Here is a 13,873-nt window from a genome sequence, read left to right on the forward strand (position 1 = left end):
CCGGACTCACATATGTTAATGAGGCGATATCCAGTTCTGGGCTGCTTCATCTTAGGCGTCAACGTTTCTTACAGCAAGTTCTGCCTTCCTTGCTGTTAGCAGCTTGTGGTGTGTATCTCTGGTTTAATTTCAGGCTGTTTCTCTGAGTATCTGCCTTCATAAAATATATTGCCCTGTGATAGCCGCATCCCTTCCCCCTAGAAATGAGGGGGAAATCCAAATGGAGGATTTTAGAGTCTCCCATACTTTTCTTTTGCTCCAATAGATGCAAGACTTATGTTGGTTTCTCTGACTTGAAAGTCACAGTTATATCAGTTTCTGCCAGACTCTTGTTTTTAAATCACTCTGGTCTGATTTTCTATGACCAGTTATTGCAGTAATAGGCCTGCACATCCGAACTGCTAAATAGATAGGCATGTGAAAGAATTTTAAAAGTTTATTTGAGCAAAAAGCAATACTAATCCTCCAGCACCAAACCGGAAGTGGTTTGGAGCACTCTGCAGACAGCTAGGGAAAGACAAAGTGCATAAGCAAGAAAGGAAATTATTTGATTGGCTATAGCTTAAAGCCTAATTGGCTGTGATTGGTTGTCCTTAGTGTTTTGATATAAGCTTTGTGGAGGTAAGAAAGGTCCAAACCTATAATTTTTATGAGTGTATTTGAACCAAACTGACAAATCCCAGGAAGCAAAATCTTGATGGGTTGAGAAAATGCTTTAGAGAATAGCAGTTTTGCAACTTATTTGACGTATTAGAATAAAAGGAGACGTAGGAGGGTTACATGAAATCCATGTAGATTAAGGGGGCTGGAGAAAGCAAAGCAGGGACATCTCGGGGATTGGATAAAAAGGCCAAAGAGAGAAACACAGATGTTTTACATTGGTAGATACAGGATAGTCAATCATCAACATTTATAGCACACTAGAGGCCCGATGCAGGAAATTCATGCAAGAGTATGCCTTCCAGCTCTAACCGGTTTGGCTCAGTGGATAGAGCGTCGGCCTGCGGACTGAAGGGTCCCAGGTTCGATTCCAGTCAAGGGCATGTACCTTGGTTGCGGCACATCCCCAGTAGGAGGTGTGCAAGAGGCAGCTGATCAATGTTTCTCTCTCATTGATGTTTCTAGCTCTCTATCCCTCTCTCTTCCTCTCTGTAAAAAAAAAACAATAAAATATATTTTTAAAAAAAGAGTAGGCCTTCCTTCACCCGGCTGCCAGCACCGGTTTCCCTCTGGCATGCGGGACCCCGGCTTTCCTCCGGCCACCAGCAGGCACCCGGGACCTGGCCTTCCCTCGCAGCCCGGGCTTCGTCCAGAAGGTGATCCAGAAGGATGTCTGGTCTAATTAGCATATTACACTTTTATGATTATAGACTAGAGGCCGGATGCACAAAAATTCATGCAAGAGTAGGCCTTCCTTCCCCCGCTGCCAGCACTGGCTTCTCCAACACCAAGGACCTGGGCTGCTTCCCTCTTCCAGCCACCCGCAGGCACCAGAGACCTGGACTGGCTTCCCTCCGGCCCTGGCTTCGTGAGGAAGGATGTCCGGAATGATGTCTGGAAGACGTCTGGTCTAATTAGCATATTGCCCTTTTATTATTATAGATTATAGATAGAGATGGTATGTGGGGAACAAGATGACAATGAGGGCTTCTATGGTCTCTTGCTTTGATGGTAGTTGTGCTCTCAGGGGTCTGGAAAAGAAGAATACTCTGATATTTCAAAAGTTTGTTTTCTTCGATGCAGAAAGACAATAGACAGGTTCACTTAAGGTAAAGATTGACCTTTGTCAAGGAATCTACAGGCCTAGGACAGGACTACCCACCATAACTTGCTTTTTGTTAGGAAGTTTTATATTCAAGTCATCTATGTAGTTACTTTTGGTCTCTGAGTTTGTAAGGCTTGCCATATGGGCCTTCCCTGAACTTGTCAGGTTTAGGATGTGGCCCCTTTTTCCTTCACATCCAAAGGTTCCTCCAAATTTGGTTTTCCTCCAAATCAAAGGTTCTTTTTAGTAATACTAATTACAGTTGACACTAATTATGCTCAATATTATAGCAGTTACTTTTTATAGACACTTAATCCTCACAATAACCCCATGGATTAAATTTGACTATAATTATTATTTTAATAGATGAAGAAACAGACACAGGTTAAGCAATCTACCCAGTTCCACAAAGTTAATATAGGCAAAGCCGTAATTAGAACCCAGGAATGGTGACTAGAACCCACACTCTTCACAATTCCTATGAGAACACTTGGCTAGTGAGAAGCTACCGGGCTCTGTCACTTCACTCTGATTCATAAAATATTATAGGAGAAATTAAAGGGTTGCTTTCCTGAGAGGGGCATCAGTGGAGATTTACTGGAGGGAAGTCCAAAACCAATTTGTGCCCTAGCCAGTTTGGCTTAGTGGATAGAGTGTCAGCCTGCAGGCTGAAGGGTCCCAGGTTTAATTCTGGTCAGGGGCTCAATCCCCAGGGAGGGGTGTGCAGGAGGCAGCCAATCAATTATTCTCTCTTATCATTGATGTTTCTATCTCTCTCTCTCCCTTTCTCTCTGAAATCAATAAAAATATTTTTTTCAAAAAGAGAACCAATTTGGGGGAAGCGGGTAGAGGAGAGAGAAAAATAAAATACCTGAAAGTGAGGATAAAAAACAGCTTGGCCCTGACTGGTTTGGCTCAGTGGCTAGAGCGCTGGCCTGGGAACCAAAGGGTCCCCGGTTTGATTCGGGTCAAGGGCACATGTCTAGGTTGCAGGCTCCATCCCCAGTGGGGGGCATGCAGGAGGCAGCCAATCAATGATTCTCTCTCATCATTGATGTTTCTATCTCTCCCCCTCTCCCTTCCTCTGAAATCAATAAAAAAATATATATTTTTAAAAAACAGCTTGAAGAAATAGTTGTCTTCTGGGGTTGGTAGGATTTGGGATTTCTTTGATCTTTCCTTAAAGATGAAAATGGGCAGGGAAGTAGGAGAAAATGACCCATAGAGTTTCAGATAAAGAAACCTCAGTTTGAGCTACACCTGAAAACCTGTTGAAATACACTGGTGCGAGGGTGTAGCATTGTGCATTGGTGGTCCTTTCTATTCTTATGATGGTTGTGATTTTTGATCAGGATCTCAGCACCAGCTCAACCATGTGGACCCCGGATGAGATTGCGCGCCTGTGTTACGAGCACTATGGGAGCAGGCTGCCCAAGCAGGGGAAGCCTGAGCCCAACCGGGAATGGACGTTACTAGCAGCCGTGGTGAAGATACAGCCTCTAGCTGGCCAAGCCTGTGACTGCCCTGACAAACAGGTGCAAGGTGAGACCTTTTCTCCTTGAAACTCTCCCTCTTTTTGTCAGAGATGGTAGAATGATAACACGGCTCTACACAGGGACAGTCGTCGCCGAGTATAAATTGCGATATTGGGCATGTTCCCCTGCTCTCCGCCAGGTGGCGCAGTACTTCAAGCGGTGGGAAATGGCCGTGCTGGAACCGCAGTCCTAGATGGGTCAGCCTATGGGAATGCTGAGGAATGTGCAGACTTATTAAGCCCGAGGCCTGGGTACTATTCTGATTCTAAAAGCTCACTAATAACTCGTTTTTTCTCCCCTCAGTGACAAAGGAAGTTGTCTCAATGGGAACAGGAACAAAATGCATAGGCCAGTCCAAAATGAGGAAGAGCGGTAAGCCCACATTGGGTCTAAACGTTGCCTGTGTAGGGAGCTTTGGAAATGGTGTCCATGTTGCACTTTCCTCTCCAGGGCCAAGGGGTCATATTACTGAGATGGCTGACATTTCAGTTCACGCTGTCTGTCACTGGCTCCAGTTGGAAGGACAGAACTCATTCAAAGAATGGGAATAACCAGTGGAAGCAAAGGCTGCCAGGAACGAACTTTCTGAGTGGATTGAAAGTTGGCCAGTATTTTCATGCTCAAACAGAAGTTCCCTGGGCTTAGCTAATTTTCACTATCTCTGAAAACCCAGAAAGCAATCTTGACTTAGACTTCGGCACCAAAAAGAATATGGAAATTCCTTGGAGATCTGGCATCTTCATCTTCTGCTTCCAGTTAGCAGAGGCCTCCTCAAGTTTCCTTTGCCCATTCTCCTAGCTTTGCCTCCTGTATATGAGGAAGTTGTTCAAGGACCACTATGGATTGAATCCCATGGAAATATGTCAGCATGAGCCCAAGTATGACACCAGGGCACACAAGATCTGGACCCCTGTCCTCCAGATAAAGATTTCCCTATAAATCAGTAGTTCTCAGCTAGGGGAGATTTCGCCCCCAGGGGGCATTTGGCAATGTCTGGAGACATTTTTGGTTGTCACACCTGGGAGAGGGGAGTGTGCTGCTGGCCTGCCAGGAATGCTGCTTTACATCCTACAATGCATAGGACAGACCCCCACAACAAAAAATTTCCTGGTCCAAAATGTCAATAGTGCTGAGTTGAGGAAGCCTGCAGTAAATGCATTGCTGTTCATGATTGTGATGCTTTCTGGCAAAGCCCTCCAGGAGCTACATGGCCGTCCTGGGTGCTGGGGGAAACTGCTATGTTCTGCTGCCAGGAACCAGGGCGTCTCCAGGTTCCTGTGTCTTCACTAGTGTCCTGTCTTTGCCACAGGAGATATCCTCAATGATAGCCATGCTGAGGTCATAGCCAGAAGGAGTTTCCAAAGGTAAAGTCACATCTCCAGAAAGTCTGATTTAGCCTGGGTTGGCCCCAGAATTTGCATTTCTAATAAGCTCCCAGCAAAACGGATTATGTTATTTAGCCTGTGAACTAAACTTTGACTCACATTGGCCTATACAGTGGGTCTCATGCTTGAGTGTACATCAGAATCACCTAAGGGGTTTGTTAAAATCCAGATTGCTGGGCCCACCCCCAGAGATTCTGAATCAGCAGGTCAAAGTTGCATTTCTTTCATTTCTTTTCTTTCTTTTTTCTTAAAGTTGCATTTCTAACAAATTCCAGATGATGCTTATGCAACCAGTTCAAGGACCACACTTTGAGAATAATCACTGGTCTAGATTTCTCATAATTCCAAATAACTATCAGTTCCATTGGTCATTAGTAGATCTTTCTTTCTTAATAATTACCCAGCCAGTCTTCCCCTTTACCACAGAGATTGGTATTCTTTCTGATACCATCCTGCACCCATTAGGTACCTCCTCCATCAACTTCACTTGGCGGCCACACGGAAGGAGGATAGCATTTTTATCCCAGGAACTCAGAGAGGACTGTGGAAACTCAGACCAGACCTTTCATTTTTATTTTTCTCCAGCCATACGCCCTGTAAGTATAGTCAAGCCTTTGGATTAATGTTGCATTGTTTACTTCCTTATGTTTGTCTTATCCGTAGATATGTTTCTCAAAAAAAGCACTTCGGGCTGAAGTGTAGCTACAACCAACAGCAGTGCCTTTTTGTGAACAGGCCAGTGTGCCTAACCATTTCTCTGCCAAGAAAAGGCAGGGCAGGGATATCCGGGCAGGGGGGACTCACTTCTCAGTGTCTAATCAGAACTGGGGATCCTAAAGCTGAAACCCCACCAGGTCTGAAACCAAGAATAAGGCTTAGAAGTATAAACTTACTTCATTCACTCACTCATTCATTCACTCATGCATTAAACAAATATTTTCTATTTGTCAGGGACAGTATGACACACTGGGTACATACAATGAATAAGACTAGCCCCTTGCTTACTCTCATAGTCTTTTAGGGAATGTTGACAATCATGGTTAAGGTAAATTTTGGTGAGTTACAGGAGGATGTTCAGGTGCTGTGATTGCATTAGGCAGGAAGATCAGACCTGGCCTACAGAGAGTCATTTCTCTTGGTTTTTGTCTTGAAAATTAAGAATAATTTCTGCCCTTGGTAGGCAACAACTCAGGGATGGCTGTCCTCACCGTAAAATCTTTGAAATAAGGATGTAAGATTATTCTCTGTGTATTAAACTTTAAGAGCAACACATGTAATTAGAGCAAAGATAGGTAATCACTCTTAAGAGACAGAATAGCTGTGAAGACTTGATCATAACTCAAATAAAAAATATAGTTTAGCCAAAACCGGTTTGGCTCAGTGGATAGAGCGTCGGTCTGCGGACTGAAGGGTCCCAGGTTCGATTCTGGTCAAGGGCATGTACCTTGGTTGCGGGCAAATCCCTGGTAGGGGGTGTGCAGGAAGCAGCTGGTCGATGTTTCTTTCTCATCGATGTTTCTAGCTCTCTATCCCTCTCCCTTCCTTTCTGTAAAAAATCAATAAAATATATTAATATATATATATATATATATATATATATGTGTATATATATATATATATATATATATATATATATAGTTTAAGAAAGAATGAGTATTGAAAAAGAGTTGTTCAAGAGTCAAAGGCCAGAAAAATGATAGGGCTCATCCATGCTGTTCTTAACAGTGGGTGCTCTGGTCCTAGGACCAAAGGGTGTTTCCTAACTCAGTGCTTCTCAAACTGTAATATGCATACGAATCACCCAGGAATCGTGCTAAAATTCAGATTTAAATTCTGGGGTGGAGCCTGAGGTTCTACATTTCTAATCAACTCATGGTTGATGCCATTGGTGTTGGCCTGTGGACCACACTTTGAGTAGCCAGGGTCTGGCTGATTCTAGTAGAGAATCAGATGCATCTCAGGATCAAACTAGTCCGACCACCTAATCAAATGACATAAATCAATGTCCGCAGGTTGGTACTGCTCTGTGAGTGTACTGATCTATGAGGAAAATCAGGACTATGTAGTGAGTTTTTTAAAAAGCTAATTTTTTTCAATTAAAGGCTATGTTTTAATCTTTTTAAAATAATAGTAATTAGGATTCTTAAAGACCTTACTTGATGGAATAAAAAGTTGATCACCTTCTGTTAATCTTAAAATCTTTTGGAAATTTTACTAGTCTGTGAAATAAAAATCTAGAGCCACTAATCTAACTCCCTGGCTCATTTAAAAAAAATAATTTTTACCCAAAAATATAAGAGAAAATGTATTTAGTAACTCACAGAAATAGAAGTGAACAGTAGAAGAAATGGGCTCAGGAGTTAATGGGCTGTAGATAAGGGAGTAGGGGAAGCTGCCTGCGTGTTCCCTGGAGGGAGAGCTCTAAAAAAATTTCTTAATGTGATGTCCATCCATGGTTTGTCTGCAGAAAGAAAGAACACTACCCAAAGAATGTGACTATTTGGCTCTCTTGGCATTTATTCCTCATTATTAATTGATAATTTGGTGCATGGGTTAGTTACTTCAGACTCTTATTTGTGAGTTTTATTAGCATGAGTCAGCCTCTCGAGTTCAGGCATCTGTCAAGATCAAATCTCTGAGCCTGCAGAGTGGGAAGTGAGCCCTGATAAATTCTCCAAAGTCACTGTCACCTTATGAGGTCTCTGGAAATCTGCCAGCCAGCCTCTCTGGCAACACGCCCACTAATGCATTTCTTGCCTTTCCCACTCTTCAGTTTTAAAGCTACAGATGTATTACTCAAATGCTTTAGAAAAGCACCACATTAGGTTAGTGTTTGAAGAAATAGCTCCCTTCTCGAAAGCTGTGCTCTTTTTTTCCCCCTTTATTGATTAAGGTATTACATATGTGTCCTTATCCCCCCATTGCCCCCCCCCACTCCCCCATTCATGCCCCCCCACCCCGTGTCTGTATTTATTGGTTAGGCTCATATGCATGCATACAAGTCCTTTGGTTGATCTCTCTACCTTATCCTCACCCTCGCCTACCTTCCCTCTGAGGTTTGACGGTCTGATCAATGCTTCTCTGTCTCTGGATCTGTTTTTGTTCATCAGTTTATGTTTTTGTTTTTTGTGGTTTTTTTAAAATATATTTTATTGATTTTTTACAGAGAGGAAGAGAGAGGGATAGAGAGTTAGAAACATCGATGAGAGAGAAACATCGATCAGCTGCCTCTTGCACACCCCCTACTGGGGATGTGCCCGCAACCAAGATACATGCCCCTGACCGGAATCGAACCTGAGACCCTTGAGTCCGCAGGCCGACGCTCTATCCACTGAGCCAAACCGGTTTCGGCAGTTTATGTTTTTTATTATATTCCATAAATGAGTGAGATCATATGATATTTATCTTTTTCCGACTGGCTTATTTCGCTTAGCATAGTGCTCTCCAGGTCCATCCATGCTGTTGCAAATGGTGAGAATTCCTTCTTTTTTACCACAGCGTAGTATTCCATTGTGTAGATGTACCACAGTTTTTTAATCCACTCACCTGCTGATGGGCGCTTAGGCTGTTTCCAAATCTTAGCTATGGTAAATTGTGCTGCTATGAACATAGGGGTACATATAATCTTTCTGATTGGTGTTTCTAGTTTCTTGGGATATATTCCTAGAAGTGGAATTACTGAGTCAAATGGGAGTTCCATTTTTAGTTTTTTGAGGAAACTCCATATTGTTCTCCACAGTGGCTGCACCAGTCTGCATTCCCACTAGCAGTGCACGAGGGTTCCTTTTTCTCCGCATCCTCACCAGCACTTGTCATTTGTTGATGATAGCCATTCTGACAGGTGTGAGATGGTACCACGTTATAATTTTGATTTGCATCTCTCGGAGTGCTCTTTACTAACCTGTTTTTGTTTCTTTTCTATTCCCTGTAAGCACAGAGTAGGTCAGAAATCCCTAAACCAGTATAGGGAAACACCAGCTATGTAATTTACTGCAGAGTTTTTACTCTGAGGATATGCACATACATCTCCAAGATGGGGAAATTGTAAGCATTATTTGCCAAACTTATTTAACCATGAAATCAGCCACCCACTTTGTTTTCCAGGACATCTTGAGGGATAACATTCCACAAAACGCACTTGGGAAACTGCTCATTCTAAACAAGAGGTTCTCAGCGTAGGACTATTTTGTTCCCCAGGAGACAGTTAGCAACATCGGAGACATTTTTGATAGTCAGACTAGGGAACTCTAATAAGTGGAGACCAGGGAGGTTGCTAAACATCCTGTAATGTACAGGACAGTCCCCACAGCATAGAATTATCTGACCCAAAATGTCAATAATGCGGAGGTTGAGAAACCCTGGCCTGAAACTAGTGTTGCCCTAGCTGGTTTGGCTCAGTGGATAGAGCGTTGGCCTACAGACTGAAGGGTCTCCCAGGTTTGATTCTGGTCAAGGGCACATGCCTGGGTTGCGGGCTCGATCCCCAGTAGGGGGCGTGCAGGAGGCAGCCAATCAATGATTCTCTCTCACCACTGATGTTTCTGTCTCTCTCTCCCTTCCTCTCTGAAATCAATAAAAATATATATTAAAACTAGTGTTTCCAAAACTTCCTGTGATAAGAGTTCCCTGGGATCTTTGTTAAAATAGTCAGTTTTCCAGACCCCTCCCCTCCAGAGATTATAACTCACTGAGTCTAGCAGAGGTTCGGGGTCTTCAACAAAAGGATTCGTATTAGGCAAATTTGGGCAACTGTTCTTAATTCATCTCAGGTCAGCTGGGAGAATAGTATTAAGCTTTGTTTAAAGTAGTGGTTCTCAAACTTGAGTTTGCATCCAAATCATCTGGAGAGTTCATTAATGTACAGACTGCTGGATACACCTCCAGAGTTTCTGTTGCAGCAGGTCTACTGTGGGTCCCAAGAATTTGCATTTCTAACAAGTTCCTAAGATATGCTGCTGTGGCTGGTGGCACTTTGAGAACCACTGGTTTCAGGGGTTTCTTCTCCTGAAGGTGGGGATGCCTCCATCATTCCAATGCTCGAGTTTGAAGATCAGCCTTGCTACCCTGTCAGTAGAGATTGGGCCCATAACCCATCAGTGGAAGCCAGTGGCAACCCGGAAGCTACTGAAGATAAAAGGAACTGTGAAGACCCGGACAGTCCCGTGACCAAAAAAATGAGGCTTGAGCCCGGAACTCCTGACAGAAAAGTCACCAACGGTGTGGCTCCCCATCAGAGCTTTGGCAATCGGGGAAGTGGCCCAATCCCACCGAGTGGCAGCAGCTCTGACGTCACCTCAGAGGAACTGGCCACTGTTACTGGGACGGCCCCCAGTGGTCCCAAAGTGGTGGATGTTTATAGGACAGGAGCCAAGTGTGTGCCCGGCGAAGTTGGAGACGCGGGGAAGCCTGGTGTTGCGTATCACCGGGTAGGGCTGCTCCGAGTGAAGCCAGGCCGGGGAGACAGGACTTGCTCCATGTCCTGCAGCGACAAGTTGGCACGGTGGAATGTCCTCGGATGCCAGGGGTCACTGTTGATGCACTTCCTAGAAGAGCCTGTCTACCTGTCAGCCGTGGTCATCGGGAAGTGCCCGTACAGCCAGGAAGCCATGCAGAGGGCACTGGTTAGGAGGTGAGAGGGCGGGGAGGGAGGGCTCCAAACATTTAGCGTCGCGTGTCATCATTTTTTAAAAAGAAAAGGAAATCACTAAAATGGCCAGCAATAGATCAAGTGATTTCTGTTAAGACTTCTATTGAGGAAATTTAATATGGTAAGATGCACATAATGTTTAAAGAACAATTTAGAAGATAAAGAAAGTTCATTTTAGTCTTAAAGTATGTGTGCATATAGAAAAAGATTGTAGGAAGATAGACACAAAGGTATCAATATTTATTACCACTGAGATGTGGTATTATTGGTAGTTTTTTCTTCTTTGTGATTATTGTATTTTCTAATTTTTCTACAGTGTACACATATTGCTGTTAAATGTTTTAAAAACCTTCAAACATTAGTGTTAATTTTTAAAAAGGTAAATGACAAAGGATGACCACTCAAGTGTGGTCTCCCTAAAGAAGGCAGCTAAAGCCAGTGAATGCTGTAGTAACAGGGCAGGATGACGCCATGGCCAGGGGAAGGCCTGTGTCAAATGCGCTTTGCCTCCCACCGAGACACAGGGGTGGTGATGAGGTCCACAGGCCTAGATACTCTCTTTCTCAAGAAGCGTGCCTAAACTGAATGCATTTTCCGTCCCGCTTAGGTGTCAGAATGTCTCCTCTTTACCCAAAGGCTTTGGAGTTCAAGAAATAAAAATACAGCAGTCGGATTTACTGTTTGAGCAGAGCCGCTGTGCAGTGCAGGCAAAAAGGGCTGACAGTCCAGGGCGACTTGTTCCTTGTGGAGCAGGTAAGGGATCCAGGTTCCACTTGCCCTGGAGCAACTTGTCCCCAGACCATGGAGTGGCTTGGGATGGGCTGCATCCTCTCGGCCTGGAGAGGCTGTTTACCATGCAAATGGTCAATAGTGTGGACTTTGGAGACACCCACACTGTGTCAGGTTCATGCTCTATGTGACCCTGGGCAACCTACTTATCCTCTTTCAGCCTCATTTCTTCACCTTCAGATAAGAATATAATTTATTTATCAGGGTTGTTATGAGGATTAAGTGAGAAATTCTGTTTCATTCATTTACTGTGTGTTTAGCATATAATAAATGCTCAGTGATAGTTGTTATGATGATGATGAGAAGGAGGAGGATTAATTATGAACCACTTGTACTCTGGAAGCCAAGGGTCAGAGTGACCGTCATTATGTCTGACGTTATATCTAGCTCTCATGGGTCTGCAGAGGCAGGGAAATATTTTTATTAAAACACTTCTGGGGTTTATAGAAAACTGAACAGTTTTAACTCTAGAATCTTATCATTTCACAGCCATCAGCTGGAGTGCAGTTCCTGAGCAGCCATTGGATGTCACTGCCAGTGGCTTTCCGCAGGGAACAACGAAGAAGGGAATCGGAAGCCTTCAGGCCAGGTACAGCACATTGGGACAGAAGGAGATGGGAATTCCACAACATCTCATCATCCCCAAAAGAAAACCCTATGTCTGTTAACGGTCACTCCCCACACTTCCCTCTCCCCACTTCTGGCAACCCCTAATTTCCATTCTGTCTCCACAGATTTATCTATTCTAGATGTGTCATATAAATAGTATCATACAGCATGTGGCCTTTTATGTCTAACTTAATTCACTTAGCATTTTTTCAAGGTTCATCTATGTTGTAGCATTGATCAGTTCTTCATTCTGTTTTTTGGCTAAATAATATTCTGTTGTATGATTACATCACCTTTTGTTTATCTGCTCATCCATTGATGGACATTTGCTTCACTTTTTGGCTGTTATGAATAAATACTGCTATGAACATTTATAACAATAGTTTTGGTGGACATATGTTTTCAGTTCTCTTGTGTGTACCTAGGAGTGGAATTCCTGGGTATTAAGATAACCTTACATGCCCTAACTGGTTTGGCTCAGTGGATAGAGCGTCACCCTGCAGACTGAAGGGTCCCAGGTTTGATTCCGGTCAAGGGTATGTACCTTGGTTGCGGGCACATCCCCAGTGTGAGGTGTGTAGGAGGCAGCTGATTGATGTTTCTCTCTCATCGATGTTTCTAACTATCCCTCTCCCTTCCTCTCTCTAAGAAATCAATAAAATATCTTTTTTTTAAAAAAAAGATAACCTTACATTTAACTTTTAAGGTAATGCCAAACTATTTTCCATAACAGCTATACCATTTTAGTTGAATTTCTTTTTCTTTTTTATTAGAGAGAGAGGAAGGGAGAGGATAGAGAGATAGAAACATCGATGAGAGAAAAACATCATTGATTGGCTGCCTCCTGCACACCCGCTTCTGGGGATTGAGCCCAGAACCTGGGTGTGTGCCCTGATCAGGAATCGATACCCCCCATCTCTTGTTCCTGGGTCGATGCTCAACCACTACTAGTAAGCCACACCAGCTGGGCACAGCTACACCATTTTTTAAATATGTACATATTTTTTATTGATTTCAGAGAGGAAGAGAGAGGGATATAGAGATAGAAACATCTATGATGAGAGAGAATCATCGATCAGCTGCCTCCTACACACCCCACACTGGGGATCGAGTCTGCAGTGTGGGCATGTGCCCTGACCAGGATTCAAACCGTGACCTCCTGGTTCATAGGTTGATACTCAACCACTGAGCCACACCAGCCAGGCAGCTACACCATTCTAAAACTTCCACCAGCAGTGTATGAGTTTCAGTTATCCTACATCATTTATAATACTTGTTATTGTCTGTCTTTTATATTAAAGCCATTCTAGTGTGTGTAAAGTGCTATCTCACTGTGGTTTTGATTTGCATTTCCCTGATAACTAATGATCTTAAGTATCTTTTCACATACTTATTAGCCATTTGTATATCTTCTTTGAAGAAACATCTATTCAGATCCTTAGCCCATTTTTAAAAATTGCTTTATTTATCTTTTATTTTTGAGTAGTAAGATTTCTTTATATATTCTAGTCACTAGTCCTTTATTAGATACACTTTCATAAATATTTTCTCCAATTCTGTGGGCTATCTTCCCATCTTTTGACAGTGTTTAAAACACTTAAAATTTTGATACCTATTTTTTTCTTTGGTTGTTTGTGCATTTGGTGTCATGTCTAAGAAACCATTGCCTAATCCAAGGTCACAAAGATTTACTCTATGTTTTCTTCTGATAGTTTTATAGTTTAGCTCTTATGCTTTTGACTGATCCTCTTTGAGTTACTTTTTCTATACGGTGTGAGGTAGGGGACCAACTTCATTCTTTGGCATTCAGTTGTCCCAGCACCATTTTTTGGAAACGCTGTTCTTTCCCCCTGGGAGATTTTGAAAAGAATATTTAATTGGGCTTTTCCACTAGGGATTCTGGTTTAGTAGGTCAAGGTTGGAACCCAAGAATCACTTATAATAAAGCTCCATAGTGATTGTATTGGCAAAAGGGCACCATGGAAATAAGATTTTGTGTGTTCAGATTGGCTTTTGCTGAAGTGTAGAGCTTATGAGCTGATGGACATGAGATAGTTATTCTAGTGTGTTTGGAGGTTCATATATCTATCTTGCCGGTTCTTCTTGTGCTCAATGCTCAGCTGGTCTCATCTACCCTTTTTCC

At 43.0% G+C, this 13,873-nt stretch overlaps 1 protein-coding gene across 1 annotated transcript in view; it reads left to right on the forward strand.

Moving 5' to 3' along the window:
• Window positions 1-13,873, forward strand: part of ADAT1 (adenosine deaminase tRNA specific 1) — a 23,156-nt gene continuing 9,283 nt past the window's right edge. The window contains exons 1-8 of the mRNA XM_054711334.1: window positions 1-108; window positions 3,118-3,307; window positions 3,604-3,672; window positions 4,610-4,664; window positions 5,151-5,281; window positions 9,696-10,314; window positions 10,940-11,085; window positions 11,611-11,710. Coding sequence (XP_054567309.1) covers window positions 3,139-3,307; window positions 3,604-3,672; window positions 4,610-4,664; window positions 5,151-5,281; window positions 9,696-10,314; window positions 10,940-11,085; window positions 11,611-11,710 — 1,289 coding nt within the window. The 5' untranslated portion in view covers window positions 1-108; window positions 3,118-3,138. The remainder of the gene's footprint in view (window positions 109-3,117; window positions 3,308-3,603; window positions 3,673-4,609; window positions 4,665-5,150; window positions 5,282-9,695; window positions 10,315-10,939; window positions 11,086-11,610; window positions 11,711-13,873) is intronic.

Source organism: Eptesicus fuscus, chromosome 21, assembly GCF_027574615.1.
Source record: "Eptesicus fuscus isolate TK198812 chromosome 21, DD_ASM_mEF_20220401, whole genome shotgun sequence".
Classification (NCBI taxonomy): domain Eukaryota; kingdom Metazoa; phylum Chordata; class Mammalia; order Chiroptera; family Vespertilionidae; genus Eptesicus; species Eptesicus fuscus.